At 43.0% G+C, this 19,572-nt stretch overlaps 1 protein-coding gene across 3 annotated transcripts; it reads right to left on the reverse strand.

Annotated features, from left to right (window-relative positions):
* Window positions 1-8,261: 8,261 nt before the first annotated feature.
* On the reverse strand, window positions 8,262-17,676 carry LOC139407698 (paired mesoderm homeobox protein 1-like). Of its 3 annotated transcripts, none has more exons than XM_071151547.1 (5): window positions 16,806-17,676; window positions 13,216-13,391; window positions 11,937-12,118; window positions 9,645-9,706; window positions 8,262-9,349 (listed from the first exon to the last, which is right to left on the reverse strand). In XM_071151547.1, exons 1-5 carry the CDS (start codon window positions 17,050-17,052, stop codon window positions 9,294-9,296), a joined length of 723 nt encoding a protein of 240 aa, XP_071007648.1. In that variant the 5' UTR covers window positions 17,053-17,676; the 3' UTR covers window positions 8,262-9,293. The 3 variants fall into 3 exon arrangements, 2 of the variants coding, with proteins under 2 accessions (XP_071007648.1, XP_071007647.1); XR_011634117.1 differs by lacking the exon at window positions 9,645-9,706 and adding an exon at window positions 10,005-10,113 and having other exon boundaries at window positions 8,330-9,349; window positions 16,806-17,594; XM_071151546.1 differs by lacking the exon at window positions 9,645-9,706 and having other exon boundaries at window positions 16,806-17,594.
* Between the last annotated feature and the right edge of the window lie 1,896 nt (window positions 17,677-19,572).

The following is a 19,572-nucleotide window of genomic DNA, read 5'->3' on the forward strand; positions in this document are numbered from 1 at the left end:
CTTTGAATATCCCACACAGCACCATTATTCAAAAATGGAAAGAATATGGCATTGCAACAAACCTGCCAAGAGAGGGTTGCCCACTGAAACTCATGGGTCAGGCAAGGAGGGAATTAATCAGAGAGGGACCAAAGATAACCCTGAAGGAGCTGCAAAGCTCCACAGCAGAGATTGGAGTATCTGTCCATAGCACTTTAAGCCATACACTCCACGGGGCTTTATGGAAGAGTGTCCAGAAAAAAAAGCCATTGCTTAAAGAAATAAGCGAACATGTTTGGTGTTTGCCAAAAGGCATGTGGGAGAGTCCCCAAACATATGGAAGAAGGTACTCTGGTCAGATGAGACGAAAATTGAGCTTTTTGGCCATCAAGGAAAATGCTATGTCTGGCGCAAACCCAACACCTCTCATCACCCTGAGAATACCATCCCCACAAATCAAATGTTATTTGTCACATGTGCCATCATGAAATCCTTACTTATTATCCCTTGACCAAAAATGCAGTTTTAAGAAAAATATGTTTTAAGAAAGTATTTACTAAAATAAACTGAAGTAAAAAAAGAAAAAAGCATGTAGAAAAATAACAAATAATTAAAGAGCAACAATAAAAAAGCAGTAGCGAGGCCATATACAGCGGGTACCAGTACAGAGTCAGTTAGTTGAGGTAATATGTACATGTAGGTAGAGGTAAAGTGACTATGCATAGATAGTAAGCAGAGAGTAGCAGCAGCGTAAAAATTAGAGGGGGGGGGGACAATGCAAATAGTCTGGGTAGTCATTTGATTAGCTGTTTAGGAGTCTTATGGCTTGGGGGTAGAAGCTGTTAAGAAGCCTTTGGACCTAGACTTGGTGCTCCGGTACCACTTGCCATGTGGTAGCAAAGAGAACAGTCTGTGACTTGGGTGACTGGATTCTTTGGCAATTTTTAGGGCCTTATTCACCGCCTGGTATAAAGATCCTGGATGGCTGGAAGTTTGGCCCAAGTGACGCACTGGGCTGTACGCACTACTCTCTGTATTGCCTTGCGGTCGGAGGCTGAGCAGTTGCTATACCAGGCAGTGATGCAACCAATCCGGATGCTCTCGATGGTGCAGCTGTAGAACCTTTTGAGAATCTGAGGACCTATGCCAAATCTTTTCAGTCTCCTGAGGGAGAATAGGCATTGTCGTGCCCTCTTCACGACTGTCTTGGTGTGTTTGGAACATGATAGTTTGTTGGTGAAGTGGACACCAAGGAACTTGAAGCTCTCAACCTGCTCCACTACAACCCCGTCGATGAGAATGGGGGTGTGCTATGTCCTGCTTTTCCTGTAATCCACAATCATATCCTCTGTCTTGATCAAGTTGAGGGAGAAGTTGTTATCCTGGCACCACACTGCCAGGTCTCTGACCTCCTCCCTATAGGCTGTTTCATTGTTGTCGGTGATCAGGACTATCACTGCTGTGTCGTTGGCAAACTTAATGATGGTGTTGGAGTCATGCTTGGCCATGGAGACATGAGTGAACAGGGAGTACAGGGGGGGACTGAGCACATACCCCTGAGGGGCCCCTGTGTTGAGGCCCAGTGTGGTAGATGTGTTGTTACCTACCCTTACCACCTGGGGGCAGCCAATCAGGAAGTCCAGGATCCAGTTGCAGAGGGAGGTGTTTAGTCCCAGGGTCCTTAGCTTAGTGGGAAGGTTTGAGGGCACTGTGGTGTTGAATGCTGAGCTGCAGACAATGAATAGCATTCTCACATAGGTGTTCCTTTTTGTCCAGGTGGGAAAGGGCACTGTAGAGTGCAATAGAGATTGCATCATCATTGGATCTGTTGGGGTGGTATGCCAATTGGAGTGGGTCTAGGGTTTCTGGGATCATGGTGTTGTTAGCCATGACCAGCCTTTCAAAGCACTTCATGGCTACAGATGTGAGTGCTATGGATCAGTAGTCATTTAGGAAGGTTACCTTGGTGTTCTTGAGCACACGGACAATGGTGGTCTGCTTGAAACACGTTGGTATTACAGACTTGATCAGGGAGAGGTTGAAAATGTCAGTGAAGACACTTGACAGTTGGTCAGCGCATGCTCGGAGTACACGTCCTGGTAATCCATCTGGCCCTGCAGCTTTGTGAATGTTTGACCTGTTTAAAGGTCTTACTCACATCGGCTACGGAGAGCGTGATCACACAGTCGTCAGGCACACCTGATGCTCTCTTGAATGCTTCCATGTTGCTTGCCTTGAAGCGAGCATAGAAGTAATTGAACTAGTTAGATAGGCTTGTGTCACTGGGCAGCTCGCGGCTTTGCTTCCCTTTGTAGTCCATAATAGTTTGCAATCCCTGCAGCATCCAACGAGCGTCGGAGCCGGTGTAGTACGATTCAATCATTGTCCTGTTTTGATGCTTTTCCTGTTTGATGGTTCATCGGAGGGCATAGCAGAAGTTCTTGTAAGTGTCCGGGTTAGATTCTCGCTCCTTGAAAGTGGCACCTCTTCCCTTTAGCTCAGTGCGTATGTTGCCTGTAATCCATGGCTTCTGGTTGGGTTATGTACGTACGGTCACTGTGGGGATGACGTCATCGATGCACTTATTGATGAAGCCAGTGACTGATGTGGTGTACTTCTCAATGCCATCGGAAGAATCCCAGAACATATTCCAGTCTGTGCTAGCAAAACAGTCCTGTAGCTTAGCATCTGCGTCATTAGACCACTTCCGTATTGAGCGAGTCACTGGTGCTTCTCGCTTTAGTTTTTGCTTGTAAGCAGGAATCAGGAGAATTGTGGTCAGATTTGCCAAATGGAGGGTGAGGGAGAGCTTTGTACATGTCTCTGTGTGTAGAGTAAAGGTGGTACAGAGTTTTTTTCCCCTCTGGTTGCACATTTAACATGCTGGCAGAAATTTGTTGAAACGGATTTAAGTTTCCCTGCATTAAAGTCCCCGGCCACTAGGAGTGTTGCCTCTGGATGAGCATTTTCTTGTTTGCTTATGGCCTTATACAGCTCTTTGAGTGCGGTCTTAGTGCCAACATCGGTTTGTGGTGGTAAATAGACAGCTTTGAAAAATATAGATGAAAACTCTCTTGTAAATGGTCTACAGCTTATCATGAGATACTCTACTTTAGGCGAGAAAAACCTAGAGAATTCCTTAATATTTGATTTCACGCACCAGCTGTTATTTACAGATAGACACAGACCGCCACCCCTAGTCTTACCGGAGGCAGCTTTTCTATCTTGCCGATGCACCGAAAATCCAGCCAGCTGTATGTTATCCATGTCGTCGTTCAGCCACGACTCAGTGAAACATAAGATATTACAGTTTTTAATGTCCCGTTGGTAGCATAGGCTTGATCAGAGCTAATTTATTATACAATGATTGCACGTTGGCCAATAGGACTGATTGTAGAGGCGGATTACGCACTCACCGTCAGATCCTTACAAGGCACCCCGACCTACGTCCCCGATATCTCCATCTCTTCTTCATGCAATTAATGAGGATCCCTCTATTTAGGGATACATCACCATGAAGAGATTGCCATTCATATTCATAATGATGTATTTCTGTGTAGTACAGATCAGGAACCCATGATGAAATTCCATTACTGCAATTCCGTTACCGGGTGTAAATCCACTTCCCTTACTGTTGTTCAATAACCAAATAAAGGTTTTCAAAGTCAAGGTGCCATGTCATAGCTGACATTCTTTCTGCAGACATCTTTACATTTGAATTCTTAGCAGATATTTTTAACAGAGTTTTTGGAAAACGTGGTCACATAGACTGAGGGAGATTTATACCGAAATTCTCTTACCAAACTTTACATCTGCACAGTTCTTCCAGTAAATGTTTTCTTGCAAAAATGTTGTTGCAGTGTTAAAGTTAATGTCCTGCAATAAAAAAATAAAAAATCCATAGAAAAAGTGTTTTAGAAAAAGTGTAGAACAAAGCGTGGCAGTTTTTATTAATTATTTTTGTAACCCCCTTTTCTCCCCAATTTCAATCTTGTCTCATCACTGCAACTCCCAACAGGCTCAGGAGGCGAAGGTCAAGTCATGCGTCCTCTGAAACATGACCTGCCAAACCGTGCTTCTTATCACCTGCCAATTTAACCCGGAAGCCAGCCGCACCAACCTGTTGGAGGAAACACCTTTCAACTGACAACCTAGGAAAGTCTGCAGGCGCCCGGCCTGCTACAAGGAGACGGTAAAGCGCGATGAGCCAAGTAAAGTCGCCCGGGCTAAATCATCCCCTAACCCGGACAACGCTGGGCCAATTGTGCGCCGCCCTAAGGGACTCCCGATCATGGCCAGCTGTGACACAGCCACGGGAACAAACCCGGGTCTGTAGTAACGCCTCAAGCACTGCGATGCAGTGAATTAGACCACAGAGCCACTCAGGAGGCCCAAAGTGTTGCAGTTTTGAAGCACATTTTCTGTAATTCTTAAACGTTTGGCCAAAACTTATGCCATGTTCATATGATATGTGTGTGAGACTGACTAACAAAATCAATCGGGGTCCCTGAGCACATGCCCTGCACCCCGGTCAGTAATTTGGTAATGATTAGGCCTACTACAATGTGTAGATAGCTGGCTAGACTACCTTACCTAGCAATCTAAAACATGTTAGCTGACGTAGGGTAATTGAGTGACTGACATAAGTGGAAAACTGCTGATGCACTACCAAATTTGTAACTCTTAAAAGTAAGTTGAAACCCTGACTGAGTTACTTATGAAAGGAGTGCAGGCAGCTCTGCCTTTTTCTACTTCTTCAAAGCTTCCCCTCAACCTTAAACTATTTACACTACAGACATTTTTAATGCCACAGACACTGAACTGTTTTTCAGAAATGTTTCATTGACAGTTTGCTTGAAATGATGTTCACGGCCCATCTCGTTAGATCGCTTTATAACTTATCCTTTACCCAATTCTTCATCCGAACAAGTTATAAATGTTCATAATAATTACAACTAACTTTACACAAAGTAAGATGTGTATAATTCATTTTATGAGTGTATGTTCTGTACGCATACTGTATGTAGCCTACTGTAACAACATGCTATCTGTTGGTTTGACTCAGTGGCCCTCTTGACCAGTGGTGACATTACTGCATGGAGAGGCAGCAGCCAGCAGAGGGAAGAAGAGAGCTTGTTATCTGGGGAAGATGTCAGGCAGGTGAGGTGAGCTTCTATTGTAGGCATGTATTACCTGTTGGATCCCGGTCTATGCAAGATGGCTGCTAGTCACGTAGTAGTTTGTTGAAACCATCACAAACTTTCCCGTAGCTCGTTCATTTACCTGTTGTTGACTAGAGTGGCTGTTAGTCGTTGTTTCCCAAGGAATAAGCCATCTTCAAGAGAACAGTGGCCTAAGAAGCCTACCCATTGTGCTAGGCCCGTGTCATATAGGCCTCCTCTTTCTAGATTCAATCAGAAGAAATCTGACTTTCATCATCAAGTCTGATTAGGCTCCATGCTTTAGATATTAGCTATTCATCAGCCCATCAGAAAAATAATATCGCTCTCTTTGATATTAGATCGGTTTAGTCAATCGTTGAAATCTGAAGTACAAACATTATTGACCTTGAAAACAAATGGATTTTGGCTGAAGTGTGCCATTTCCGGTGGCAGGAAAAGGGCCTATGGAGTAGTCGGTAGATTGCGTGTAGCCTAAGTCCATTTTTACAACATGAAGTTAGGATTCCATAAAACAAAAAATACAATTTAGGCCTAAGGGTTAGGAAAGATATGCTGCTTGGGTATTTTTGGGGGTTGGAGGGGTCAGGCAGCTCACTCTCAGCGGTGCACATTCCTCCCCAGCTCCCTGTTCCCGCGCATGATGAAAGCTGCAATGTTCTGAGCCAAACCTGCGCCTGTGTTCCCCTCGGAGTCTCTTGAGCCAAACCTCTCAATCAAATTCTATTCATATTCGTAAACACCCTTCCAGCAGCAAATACTGTAAATACTTTGGCTGTGCATGGGGAATATGTATTGTACGCAGAGGAAATCTGACTGTGATTATATGGTGACGATGTCTCAGAACACACGTCATGTCAGTCACCATAATTGTTGTTTTGGTCGGTACCCGGTGGCCTCTCTCGTCGGAGGAAATTAAAGTGTAAATTCATCCAGTACCAACCATGCCACAACAGTCGGTTAACACGACCCAAAATGTTTATCTCAAAATAATTTGCTTTCTTTGAGAGAAGAAAGCATGGGTGTGATCTTTAGGATGTGTTGCAAGAAAATTGACATTTATGTGGCATTTTGTCTAAATAAGCTTAGTGTTTTCAGGCCCAGGCTACACACACTAGGCCTAGCTAACATAAATTAGTTAGATATCCAAACATGGTGAATGAGTATTTATGATTTAAAAATGTACTCATTTTAAAATTGTGATGAACAAATGTGTGACACAGCCTGCCATTAAGTAAACTGAAATGGCTCTAAGGTGAATTGATTATGTTCATAATGAAACTTGGCTGCAGGCTAGGCTTTGTTTATCCCATGGCTGTTGCATCTGTATTTAAGAGAATGTGTAGTTTAACTGACTTAATCACACAAACACTGGATTCTCTCAGTCAACTAGACTCTCCCTGCGTGGAAACCCCACAATTCAGGACATTCTTTTGGTTGTTCACCCGAACCACACACTGTTAACAGCTGTGCCTTATTTCACTCAACCTCTTGAGCTCGGGAGTTTTCTGTGCAAAGCAAAGCCCAATCCAAAACCTCTCATTAATATAAGATCCGTGATCATATGGCAGTGACAGTAGGACAAAGAATGCGGACGGTCGTGGGAAGAGACGAGAGGGAAGCAATAAGAGAAGAGGAAACAGAGAGAAGGAGATCGAAAGGACAGAGACAGAAAAGAGAATGATAAATAATAAGAGATAGAAAGTGAAGAAGAGCAGATATAGAGTAATGTATGGAGGCTGAAGTTGATGCTACACCACCTCTCTCTTACTCCCTCTAGCTCTCTCTCTCTCTCTCTCTCACACACACACACACACACACACACACACACACACACACACACACACACACACACACACACACACACACACACACACACACACACACACACACATACACACACACACACACACACACACACAAACACAGACTGTCTCTCCCCCCTCTCACTGACTGTCTCCTCTGTAATGGGATCCAGATGTGGAGCAAAGGGGGGAGTGGAGGAGGGAGGAGGGGGGAGCTGCTTGTATGTTATCTGCGCGGGTGTAGAGAGAGACGCCCATCTGAGGGGACGCTGTCAGGCCTGATGGAGTGGCCAGGGCCTGGGGCGAGGGGTGTGGAGGACGAGAGGCGAGGAGGGGTACAGGGGGCGGGGGTTAGAGGGGGCTGAACATCTGGAATCACTTCAGGTCAGCCTGGCCTGGCCGTGAAAGGTGAGCCAGGGCGCCACTCTGCTGTACGGACATGCCACGGCCACGCACCCGACACCTAGTACCATCCCATATAGACTACCATACAGAAAACCTCCAAAGTGGGTAATGCAGTCAAAAACCAACACAGCCAAAAGCAAACCCAAACACTGCCTGAAAATAATAACTTTCTCATACACACCAAGGTGTACTAAGGACAAGGTGTAAAAAGGCTTGGACCGAACTGCTGAGATGTCAAACATCAGCAGTTTACAACAGGTAATGAAGGGCCAGTGAGTAGAAACACCTCTTGGTGACAGCCGCTGAGCACAACGAGGCCACTGGGCACCCAGTATTAGAGAGAGGATTTCCCTCCTCATAAATATCCGCTTTTTAAAGATGGAATATTTCAGTTTGTAGTAATCAGCACATCGGGAACAGCTTGAGGTTTGAAGAGTAGAATTATTCTGAAGCAGAAGTCTGTCTCCGGGTTATAAAACACTTTTAAGGGGACTTGCACAACTTCCAAGAACCCATTTCCTCTCCAAACAGCCACTACTTCAAAGGTACTACTGCTTATATATATTTGTTAAACAAAGCCAGTGTTCGAAATGGTCTCTGTTGCAGTGGTCAAATGGAAATTAGACTTGCAGTTACGGTTATTTTAAAGTAGGAAGGTTCTCTATGGATAAGTCCTATTTGGATAAGTCCTATTTGGATAAGTCCTATTTGGATAAGTCCTCCCTTGAGTCATATAAAGATAAAACTAACCAAAGTAAAAAGTTGATATGATTCACTTTGTTCACTAAAAGCGATCACATCTTTATATCCGTTTAAGTACTTCATGTGGATGTCACGGATGGATGGTGCAACTCTCCGATAGTTTTCAACCCTGTGAGTCTGACACAGTGGCTTTACTTTGCTTGAAGTGTATTTTATTCATATGCATGATTATCTGTTACAAATAAAGGATACCATACCAAGATTAAGAGAAACTACAGTCTTGGATTCAGAAATAGGTTACATTAGCCTTTCCGGTATAGTGTACCATTACATGAATCGGAATGCGTCGGGAAAAAAAAGTTTGCTTGTCAGTGGCATAAAATAGAAAGATACAGTATGTGAAAACTAAAATTCTTTAAATGTATAAATGTTTGCGACCTCCCAATTTGCGTGGATAAGTCCTTGTTGTTGTTTGTTGTTGTTGAGCGGAACGTTGCTCATCCCAATCTGGTGTTATAATCCTATTGATCAGCTCTATTACAAAAAGACATTCCATTTGAAAAGTAGCCCATACTGGTGTCTCCTCCTCACCCCCAGCATGGGCACTGTGGTCTTGAACGTGAGTCAAACTATAGACGGACACTGACAGTCTGACAATCAGATTTATTTTGTCAGGGTCTGAGAGAACACCTCTCCATTGATATCTTTGGAAATGAGCCTTTCATTCAGTCAACACCAAATTGAAAGAAATAATAAAAACGACTGAAGCATCCAGTCTCAGTCTCGATGTCTTTGGTATCATTGGAAGGTACAGGCAGCGACATTTCAGCGATGCTCAGGACAGGAGAGAGGCAGCTCACAGAAACAGCCTCTCAGATTCCCCCCGCGTCACTTGCTTTCTCATCTGATGCTTCAGGTATGAGGACAGTATAGGAAGCACGTCCATCACTATAGCGACGACGCTCTGGAGCGAGGGGAGACTTCAAGCTAAAATTCCATGGAGGGTGGTCATATCTTGATCATCCCTGTGGGGGTCAGGCTGGGGTCTGACTGTCTTTCTGTGTGGGACAGACGTGAGAGAGAGAGAGAGAGTCCCCGCTCCTGCCCCCAGCCCCACCGTGAAGCACTCTCTCCCCCCTCTCTCCTCAGTTAACCGTGGGCACCTGGTTCAAGCTGTACTCCTTGGCTTTGAGCCGCAGGTTGGCGATGCTGTTAGCCATGTTCATTCCCTGGGATGTATTGGAGTTGGAACATGTGGGGGGGTAGGTTGCCATGGTACTGGAGGAGAGAATGGAACAGAGGGAAACAGAGGTCAGATAGAACTGTAACCAGCGGCGATCGAGCCAACATAGCAGTGTGAGTTCAACTAGAATAGCATCGATATTAACATCGCAAAACTCATAATGAGGAAAAACATTAAATGTGTTGAATTGTTCATGGCTGTGAAAGTCAAGATTTTGGTAGTGTTTTTAATGATGGCAATGTTGTTGTTTTTTAATATCAAGACTACAAGCCAAAAAAAAAAAGAAGAAGAAAGTAACCAGTGAGTAAAGTAAAGTGAAAGAGTACTTGCTTTCTGAGGGCAGCATTTTCTGTGGTACTCGCATTGGCCCTCCCTCCGGCATTGGGTACCAGCTTAATAAGAATATATAAATGGTGTTTAAATGTATGTGTTAGCACGACCACATTAGTGTGATAGTATTCACTGGTATTACTTCTGGTCATGTGACTATCCACTAGTGCATACAGCCAGGCCAGAAAAGTGTTCCCCACTGAGGTCCAATTGGAGAATGGAGCTTTTGGCTGTAGCAACCAGGTCACACTTTTATACTGAGTTTCATAAGGGGGGGATTACTGTAAATCACAACCAATGTAACCAGAGTCACAAAAAATCCTGCCCAGTGGAGCCTGCTGTTGCTCTAATGTTCATTACTTGGTTTTGTATTGCAGAGAAGGTCGCAAGGGTCAACAGTGGATTTAATACAGTTTGTTTTCAGATTATCACCTCCTCATGAGGGTCATTGGATCTCGCCCCATCCCTTCTGTTAAGAAGAATTGAGAGAAGGAAGAAAAAGAAAGAGAGAGAGACCGACCTTTTTACAGATACTTTATAGATCTAGGAATAGGACTAGATCTATATTGTGCAATGTCACCATAGATTATACAAAACATTCATGCATAATGGTTTGGAAATATAGGTCTCCGATTGCAACTGCCATGGACAGGGTATCATTAAAGTACACTAACATTAAAAGTTTGGGGTCACTTAAAAATGTCCTTGTTATTTTTAAAGAAAAGCCATTTTTTTGTCCATTAAAATAACATCAAATTGATCAGAAATACAGTGTAGACATTGTTAATGTTGCAAATGACTATTGTAGCTGGAAACGGTAGATTTGTTTTATGGAATATCTACATGGGCGTACAGAGGCCCATTATCAGCAACCATCACTCCTGTGTTCCAATGGCACGTTGTGTTAGCAAATCCAAGTTTATAATTTTAAAAGCTAATTGATCAGTAGAAAACCCTTTTGCAATTATTTTAGCACAGCTGAAATGTTGTGCTGATTAAAGAAGCAAAAAAAACTGGCCTTGTTTAGACTAGTTTAGTATCTGGAGCATCAGCATTTGTGGGTTTGATTACAGCTCAAAATGACCAGAAACAAAGACCTTTCTTCTGACACTCGTCAGTCTATTCTTGTTTTGAGAAATGAAGGCTCTTCCATGCGAGAAATTGCCAAGAAACTGAAGATCTGGTACAAAGCTGTGTACTACTCCCTTCACAGAACAGCGCAAACTGGCTCTAACCAGAATAGAAAGAGGAGTGGGAGGCCCCCGGTGCACAACTGAGCAGGAGGACAAGTATATTAGAGTGTCTAGTTTAAGAAACAGATGCCTCACAAGTCCTCAACTGGCAGCTTCATTAAATAGTACCCGCAAAACACCAGTCTCAACGTCAACATTGAAGAGGCGACTCCGGGATGCTGACCTTCTAGGCAGAGTTGCAAAGAAAAAGCCATATCAGACTGGCCAATAAAATGAAAATATTAAGATGGGCAAAAGAACACAGACACTGGAAAGAGGAACTCTCAATACTCATTTTCAACACTAATAATGTCTACGCTATATTTCTGATCAATTTTATGTTATTTTAATGGACAAAAAAGGGTGCTTTTCTTTAAAAAACAGGGACATTTCTAAGTGACTCTGAACTTTTGAATGGTAGTGTATATGGAAAGTCCTTGGAGAGAGTGTAGAGCTGGAGAAAATAAAATGAGAGAGTGAGGAGAGAGGAGAGAGAGAGATAGAGAGAGAGAGATATAAAGAGAGAGGCAGGGTCTGACTGAATTTTATCACTGAAGCTTTGATAAACAAGGTCATGCTTTTCTAACATTACTTGTAGTACAAATCCCCAAAACTAAACACACTATAAACTAAACCTGACTATTGTTTATCAAAGCCAAGGTTGAATACGGTGACAGTTTCCTTGGATCCAGGTGGCAAGCGGACCAAAAGAGGGATCTATAGGGGTTAGTGTAAATTGGAGGAGTATGCACAGGTGAGTGTAGAATGTGGGGGAGGTGAGATGTAAAGGGAGGAAAATGAAACAACAACAGACAGCAGTGGGATATTATGGAAGGGAGATGGAGCTGGAGGTTAGGGGTGGTGGGGTGTTAGTGAGGGGAAAGAGGGTTGGAGGTTATGGATGGTGGGGTGTTATGGAGGGTTTGGGGTCTGAGGTAAGGGTGGTGTTAAGGAAGGGGTGGTAAGGTTAGATGTGATTATTGCTAGAGGAATGGGTGGGTAGAGTGAGAGAGGGAGCCTGAGGACGCAGGGGAGTCAGGACAGGGGCGAGAGGTTCTACCTGTAAGGAGAGGCACTACCCCATGACAGGTAATCGTTTGGGCGGGGGGCAGGGCGGGGTACGATGGGCTGCTCTATGGCTGTGACATCCCCGGAGTAGGACTTGAGGAGCGAGGCGTTCTTGCTGGCCAACATGGCGCGCTCATTCCGACGGAACTTGGCCCTTCTATTCTGAAACCACACCTGGAGAAAAACAGCAGAATGTGAGAGAACATTCTCATTCAAGGAATTAACATACATTGGACCCTCGAATGAAAGCAGTCCAATTGATAATGACAATAATGATATATATATAAATTACAGTAAATAAACATATTTTAATACCTTTTATAAATCCTTTACAACATACATCTATGTAAATTATCACTCATATGTTTTAAATTTTTACAATGTGTAAAATAGGTTTACATGCATGTTCGAACAGGCAATTCTTCAAACCTTTGTTCATATCTTTAGATGCTGTAACATAATACAGCCGTATCGCTCACCATGATGACCAAACACTGTCCTTTCAACAACCAAACTTCCTCACAGTGCTTCGAGCCAGTGACACTCAACCACACACACACACACGTTTTGTTCTTCACGCACGCACGCAAACACACAGACACACACACACACACACACACACACACACACACACACACACACTGCCACAAGTCTCCTTTATTAGTAGATCAAGGGGCCTGACTGGGATTACTAATAATGGCGTTCCACACTGAAATCAAATCCATTATTTAACGCTTTGGGAGTGCTGAGGCTCTTGGAGGCACAGTGTCCACTTACGCACTACTTCAGGAATGAGCCCAAAGTCTCTTTTATCAAAGGATTTCTGCATCTCACTCTGGTACGCATTAATCGCAGATGTGTTTGCTCTCCCTCTCTCCTTCTCTCTCTCTCTCTCCTTCTCTCTCTCTCTCTCTCTCTCTCTCTCTCTCTCCTTCTCTCTCTCTCTCTCTCCCTCCCTCTCTCTCTCTCTCTCTCTTTCTCTCTCTCTCTCTCTCTCTCTCTCTCTCCTTCTCTCCTTCTCTCTCTCTCTCTCCCTCCCTCTCTCTCTCTCTCTCTCTCTCTCTCTCTCAAACACACACACACATACACAACTGTACCATCAAGATCTACCCGAGATTATTGAAGAATGTGTAGATATTGTACACTATCTTGTCCGAGTTACGTGAATAGGCTACAAGGTTCAATTGGTCCTAGGGGAGAGATCACCTATTAGGATTTTGCTGAGGTGTCTTTCTTATGCGCGCATACAAAATCGCTTACTATGGTCCTACCTGCACCCGTGCCTCTGTGAGGTTGACCCTGCGTGCCAGGTCCTCTCTGACGAAGGCGTCAGGGTAGTGTGTCCTCTCAAACACCCTCTCCAGAGCCTGCAACTGGCTGCTGTTGAATGTAGTTCTGTTCCTTCTCTGTTTCCTCTTTTTCTTCTCCTCCGCATTCAGCTGCTCATCTACAACACAACACAACAACAACAACATTGTCAGACGCAGGAAATAGGAGAAGAACTGTAGACATCCGCCTTTGCGCTGGCACGGGATTAGCTATAACCTAACTAGAGACACGAAAGTAAATGTCCGCTCACTGTTTGCCGCCTGCTCCGAATATGTATTTTTATAACCCACATTTGATTATTGAATTTATACACATACATGTTCACATAGACAAGCACACTACCATTAACTAGGATTGTTTTTCGTGTGTGAAAACTCTATTTGAGTGAAAACTCTATTTGAGTGAAAACTCTATTTGAGTGGTCCACAATGTGCGTTTTTTTCCCCCTGTATTGTGTATTGTAAATGATTGCGTCATTGTTGAGGGACACTTTAATAAACGTCTCTAACTCAAACTCTACTAGGATAGAGATATACTGTGTATAATATACGGAATACAGGCACACACAGGCTTACGGTACAGATAAACACATTTCTGGTCAAGATCACCATATTGTCATCTAGTGTGCCCACTGTGTACCATTTTCTACAACTCTCGTGGCAACACGCTCAGGTTGTTGTCATCATGTAATGTGATGAGAGAAGGAGCGAAAAGTATTTTCTTGTAGATCAGAAACTAGATCTGCTTTGTTTCTCTTCTCAGAGGATGTATGACCTGACTTCTTCCATGATCTTATTGTGCTAAGCATTACAGACATTTCTACTGTTGCTACAGTCATGTGTTAATGAAAAATAACCCTACACATCCATTCTGCGGGATAGTTGCAATTGCATACTGAAGGACAAAAAAAATGTACTGTTCCCACAATACATGGAGGTGATTTTTGCCCATCCATTGTAGAGGAAGCCCATGGTGAATGTGACATGATTAAGCCTTTCTGAGTGTATCATTGAAGGCCTAATCTCATAGCAATAATTATTTTTGTTGCAAAGCAACAAGGCACACACATTTGCACTTTTACACATGCATTGTGTATGCCATTGTGTGAAACAGAATAGAGTATAGTTTTGACTATTTTACCAATCACATTATCTTATCTTAAGTTTGGTTATGATGTGCATAACAAGAATGCATGCGAGCCCATAGCGCAGCCCTAAAATAAAATATCAGGAATATACAAATATCGAGAATATAACCGGACAGACTAATAATAGCAAAACAGAATGCGCACTGTCCATCCACATTGAGAACACAATTCCAGTGCTAATTCGCGTGTCTTAACCATGGATATTATTCATCTGTAACCAAATGTTGTATGCTGTAAAGCTGCAATTCACTCATTTAAATATTGTATTTCGTTGTAAACTAATAATGGAAGAAGAAAAACTGCCAAGTCAAAGGGGCTCGCAGCAGACCACATTACAGGATTTAAATGCTAGTTGTGTTATTATTGGGTAATTAATATGAATTATATGTATACTATTGAAATGGGCTTGGAAAATGGCCTTCAAAAATCAATATTTATAAATTTAGCATGGAAAAATGTAATATACACTATTTTCACAAGACAACACCTGCCATAATATTATAATCATAATATTTGTTTTTGGATACAATTTTGCGGCTTTTTTTCCTTGCCAAAAAGGCTAATGTGTCATTTCGAAATTAACTTAAAACATTAAGCCTAAATGAAAATCACTAGGCTAATTCTGCACTAGGAAAATGTTTGTCCCTGGTACACGAATTAATTTAAAACATGTTTTTATTATTGGAAGGTTTACGTAAAACACATTCGGCCAAAAGTGCAGTTATTGTTTTCTTACTGAAAAAGTGTGAGATGATTCACTGGAGGCTGACCTAGCACACTTCCAACAAAGCTTTTAGGTGGTAAATGGGGTGAAAACCATTGCATTAAAGCGGATGGTTATAAATCATGTGCATTTAAGCCTAAACCAAATTATAATAGTCTCGAGCCTACTGCGAGGTGACCCCCCATGCAAAACTCGTTTTGGGAATCCGTTAAAGCTCTTGTGAAAATGCTGGTAATATATTGTCAAAGTGAGAGAATTCACTACAATGATTTATTTATTGGCTTGGCTTGATGGTAATTATCCAAGCTATGTGCACCTCCTAATATCACAACACGGGTATTGTTTGTTTTCGATGAATGTGTTTAAGAATTCCAAACATGACACAAACATCCAACGTGATTCATTAAGGAACATATTTATTCTTGACAAGCAGATCAACTGAGGTTTTGTTAATTGATCCGGTACAGAGCCATGTCTAGCAGACAGATCAGATAATTATGACAAAATGATTAGGTATAAATATGCTGAAGTTGTTTGACAAGCGAAATAGCTTTGAATTAACGACATCACCTAGCGCCTTCCCTTACCCATGTCTCACACACTTCTCCTCGAGGTCTGATTTACCCATATCATAACAATAACAGTCATTAAACACTAACGTTTCTGTCAACCTCTCCAAATGACTCTGGATATGAGGGCGTATCACCCGGGACCTGACTGGTTTATTTACTCTCTCAACGGCATGGCTGAGTGGGAAAAAGCACCACGGTGTTATTTTGCTTTTACTGGGGTGTAATTCAAGTTTACTTCAGTCTCATCAATCGCCTTTTTAAAAGAGTCATAGACAAACCATAGGTCAGGCTATCCTGACCCATTTTAAGTAATCTGGGCAGTTGTGCACGGCTCAATAGTAGTGGTTTGATTTATTATTGTAAAGCTTGACTTATTTTACTGACCATATCCACCAACATTTGCCATACTTCGTTGACATCGGAGTGTTAATGGTAAATGAATGGCCATTTTTAGTGTAGCCGTCAGAAATGATATATTACCATGAGTCACGAAGGATTGCTTCCATGCGCGCGGTAGGCTGGACAAGCCTGGACAAGACTTAATGAAAATAAATTAAAGTAGCTTCAAGTAGCCTGTGTGATGGTCATACAATTCGTGGCTCCAAAGAGTCCCCACTTAAATTACAGATGGCGCACACCAAAATGGGTTCAACCATCAAAAAATGCGGATTATTTTGCGGATTAAAACCCTCTCAAAATGGGTTTATATACCCTATATAGACCTACACTATTAGAAAAAAAAGGGGTATCGAGAGCATAAAAGGAGTCTTCGGTTATTCCCATAGGATAAGCTTTTGAAGAACAATTTTTGGTTCCAGGTAGAACCCTTTTGGTTCCAGGAAGAACCTAATTGGGATTCATGTAGAACACTTTTCCCAGTGGGTTCTGCATGGAACCTAAACAGTTCTACCTGGAACTGAAAATGGTTATCCTATGGGAACAGCCTAAGATCCCTTTTGGAACCCATTTTTCAAGATTGTAGCCTGCATTTGGTAATGTAGCCTAGAAAATCTATTTCTGCGTTAAGGTGTTGATGACAACGTCAGTCCCGAGTGTATAGGCTGCACTTGGAGTGCACTTTGCACTTACTCTCCTGCTGAGTGGTGTCGCTCCCACTGGTCAGCCCAGGGGACTCCAGCATATTCCTCCCCGCCTCACCGACACTCTCGTCCGCCTGGGTCCCAACCCTTTCTCCGGCCTCCTCCAGGTCCAACAGGTGGCTCACGGAGAAGTTCTTTTTGGCTTGAAGGTTTTCCAGATTGGATGTAATCGAGCTCTCCAAACGATTTGATATCGTTGCTTGCCTGTCCATTCCATGTGCATAGCTAGAAGTCATGACGCAAATAGGATGCAGTAGAAGAAAAAAATTGGAGCAATAATAATAATCGAGCCAAATTGATCCCAGAACTCACGAACAGGAACAGCGCTTCCAAACCAGCAGAGAAGCCTACGTTTTCCAAGCAAAGCAAAGTTGCGGCTCACATCCAGACGGAACAGTAGTGGTAAACCAAACTTCTACAGACAGAGGAGAAAAGATTTTCTCCTCGTTTGCTTCCCGGGATCACAAATCTCTATGCATCTGGCCCATCCATACACGCGCATAAACAACAAATATAGGTCACCATATAAAATCACAGCATCCTGCAGCTGGGTTTTCAAGAAGTACTCTTAAAAAGCCCTGTCCCACTTCCCACTCCTGTTGACTCACGGTCGCAACTGACTGAGTTTAGTAGAAAGTGCTGATGGCGAACAGATGCGCTCGTGTGTGCGTAAAGCTGGCTCGGCTCAGCTATGGCACTGAGAGGCTGGACGCCGCCGCCTTTCTTGGAGCTATTGCTTTTTCTCAGTGAGAATCAGTCGACATTCTCTCTCTCTCTCTTGCTCCCCCCCCCCTCTCTCTCTCTCTCTCTTTCTCTCTCTCTCTCTCTCTCTCTCTCTCTCTCTCTCTCTCTCTCTCTCTCGCTCTCTCTCTCTGTCTCTCTTTCTCGCTGCTTCTCTCTCGCCCTGCAACTTCAAACGAGCCTCACGCTGGCACGCTGCGGATGCTGCCTGTACCAGCCGGGGAGTAAATGAAACGCTGAGACCCCTGGGAGGGTATATGGACCCTAATAGGAACCCGTAATTACTTGGCGATGCCTTTGTGCTGTTTCTGACGTTTCACAGACCCCCTCTCTATTCTCCCGTCCTCCTAAAGCTCTGCCCTCCACTTCAGCAGCACACACCACACCAACAACATATCCACCACCCAGAACCCACTGATTAAGGCTTTTAACGAACCTTTGGCAACCTTAACCAAACCCTTAATTGGAACCAGCAGCACGAAGAGCTCCGCGAGCTCTGTAGGGGAGGCGTAATTATCCCCCAGTGCGATGATAGAGCCAGTAAAGAGATATTAACTGTCGGGGTACTCGGCCACAGATCAAATCATTATTACTGCACGGGATTCAGCCGTGGCCCATGCCTCTATTTTCCTCAGATATGTGGACATTGAAGGATAGGTCATACTGTAAATGCTATGTTTGATAAAAGCTTTAAGAAGAGACATTGACAAGACATTTCGTCTGCCCGTTGCAGCTATTACATGGATGGCTACAATAGGTAAAGTTCAACATAATCCCAACATAAAGCAATGTCAACCAATATATTATTATTAATAAACTGTGATCATGCCATTATTGTCATAGCTTAGCTAAGTTTCCCCCTGGCACTCAATGGTACAACCAAAACCAAACCCCAGACATTCTATTAGGCTACACAAGCCGTTGTCTGACAAACATATATTTGTTAGACTTGGGTTTAGAATTGGGGTCTCATTTTGTGCACGCTCTGAGTGGGGGTCTTGACAGGAGGGCTAGTCGTGACATGTAGGAATGAAGGAGGAATGGGGAATGAGGGGCGGGGGGGGGGGTCCATGTGTTTAGATGGGAGCTAGGAGTAGACTATATAGGCTCCAAGCTGCTATAGACATCCCAGCTTCCATCCCCTGATCTGGGAAAAGAACACTTGATGCCATCAAAGACATGCAATTGAATCCAGATGCGCTGCTTTAGTTCTTTCCATGTATTTAATTTAATGAAGGCGCGAGGGTAAAGTAGACTTTTTCATCATTAGTTTCCCCGCCAGATTCTCTTTTCCTGGCTACACGTCCATGCTGGTGCCTCCCTAAAAGTCTCGACCTAAACCTCTTCTCTTCTTAAAGTTCCATATACTATTTTCACTCCAGCTTAAAAATATATATTATACGAGAAAGTTAAAAGCCTATCATTCATGTTGGTCTGACCAAAAAGTCAATGTAACTCCATGAAATGTGCCATCCTATAGGTGTGAACTTACCTTTGAATCAACATTGTTTCCACGTGGTCTGACCAAAAAGTCAATGTAACTCCATGGAATGTGCCATCCTATAGGTGTGAACTTACCTTTGAATCAACATTGTTTCCAGGTCATTTCAACCCCAAAATAAATGTGATGACGTTGAATCAACATTGTTTCCACGTCATTTCAACCCCAAAATAAACGTGATGACGTTGAATCAGTGGATTTGAATGATTGGATTTGCAAAAAGTAATCAAAGTAAGGGCATTTCGTCTTTTTTCATTCAAATTTTAATCTAAGTCCAATGGCTTGTTGAAATGTTTTGTTGAATTTCACGTTGCATTTATGTTAGTTGACAACTCAACCAATTGTAAATCAAAACTCAACATTGAACTAATGTCTATGCCCAGTGGGAGTGTACACCTAAGGAACCAACATTGATATTATTATTTTTTTTAAATTCATCCTCAGATGGAATACTCATATGTATGCCTTGTTTAGCGTGGCACATGTACTAAATGTCTTATTCAATGTAGTAATG

The sequence above is a fragment of the Oncorhynchus clarkii genome, chromosome 4 (genome assembly GCF_045791955.1).
Source record: "Oncorhynchus clarkii lewisi isolate Uvic-CL-2024 chromosome 4, UVic_Ocla_1.0, whole genome shotgun sequence".
In the NCBI taxonomy this organism is placed as follows: Eukaryota; Metazoa; Chordata; class Actinopteri; order Salmoniformes; family Salmonidae; genus Oncorhynchus; species Oncorhynchus clarkii.

Excerpts from the sequence above, each read along its gene's own strand:
- LOC139407698 (XM_071151546.1), bottom strand. The coding sequence starts at position 17,052 with ATGACTTCTAGCTATGCACATGGAATGGACAGGCAAGCAACGATATCA. Across the intron at positions 13,392-16,805 it reads CGACACCACTCAGCAGGAGA|ATGAGCAGCTGAATGCGGAG; the intron begins GTAAGTGCAAAG and ends GTTGTGTTGTAG. Across the intron at positions 12,119-13,215 it reads TCACAGAGGCACGGGTGCAG|GTGTGGTTTCAGAATAGAAG; the intron begins GTAGGACCATAG and ends GTTTTTCTCCAG.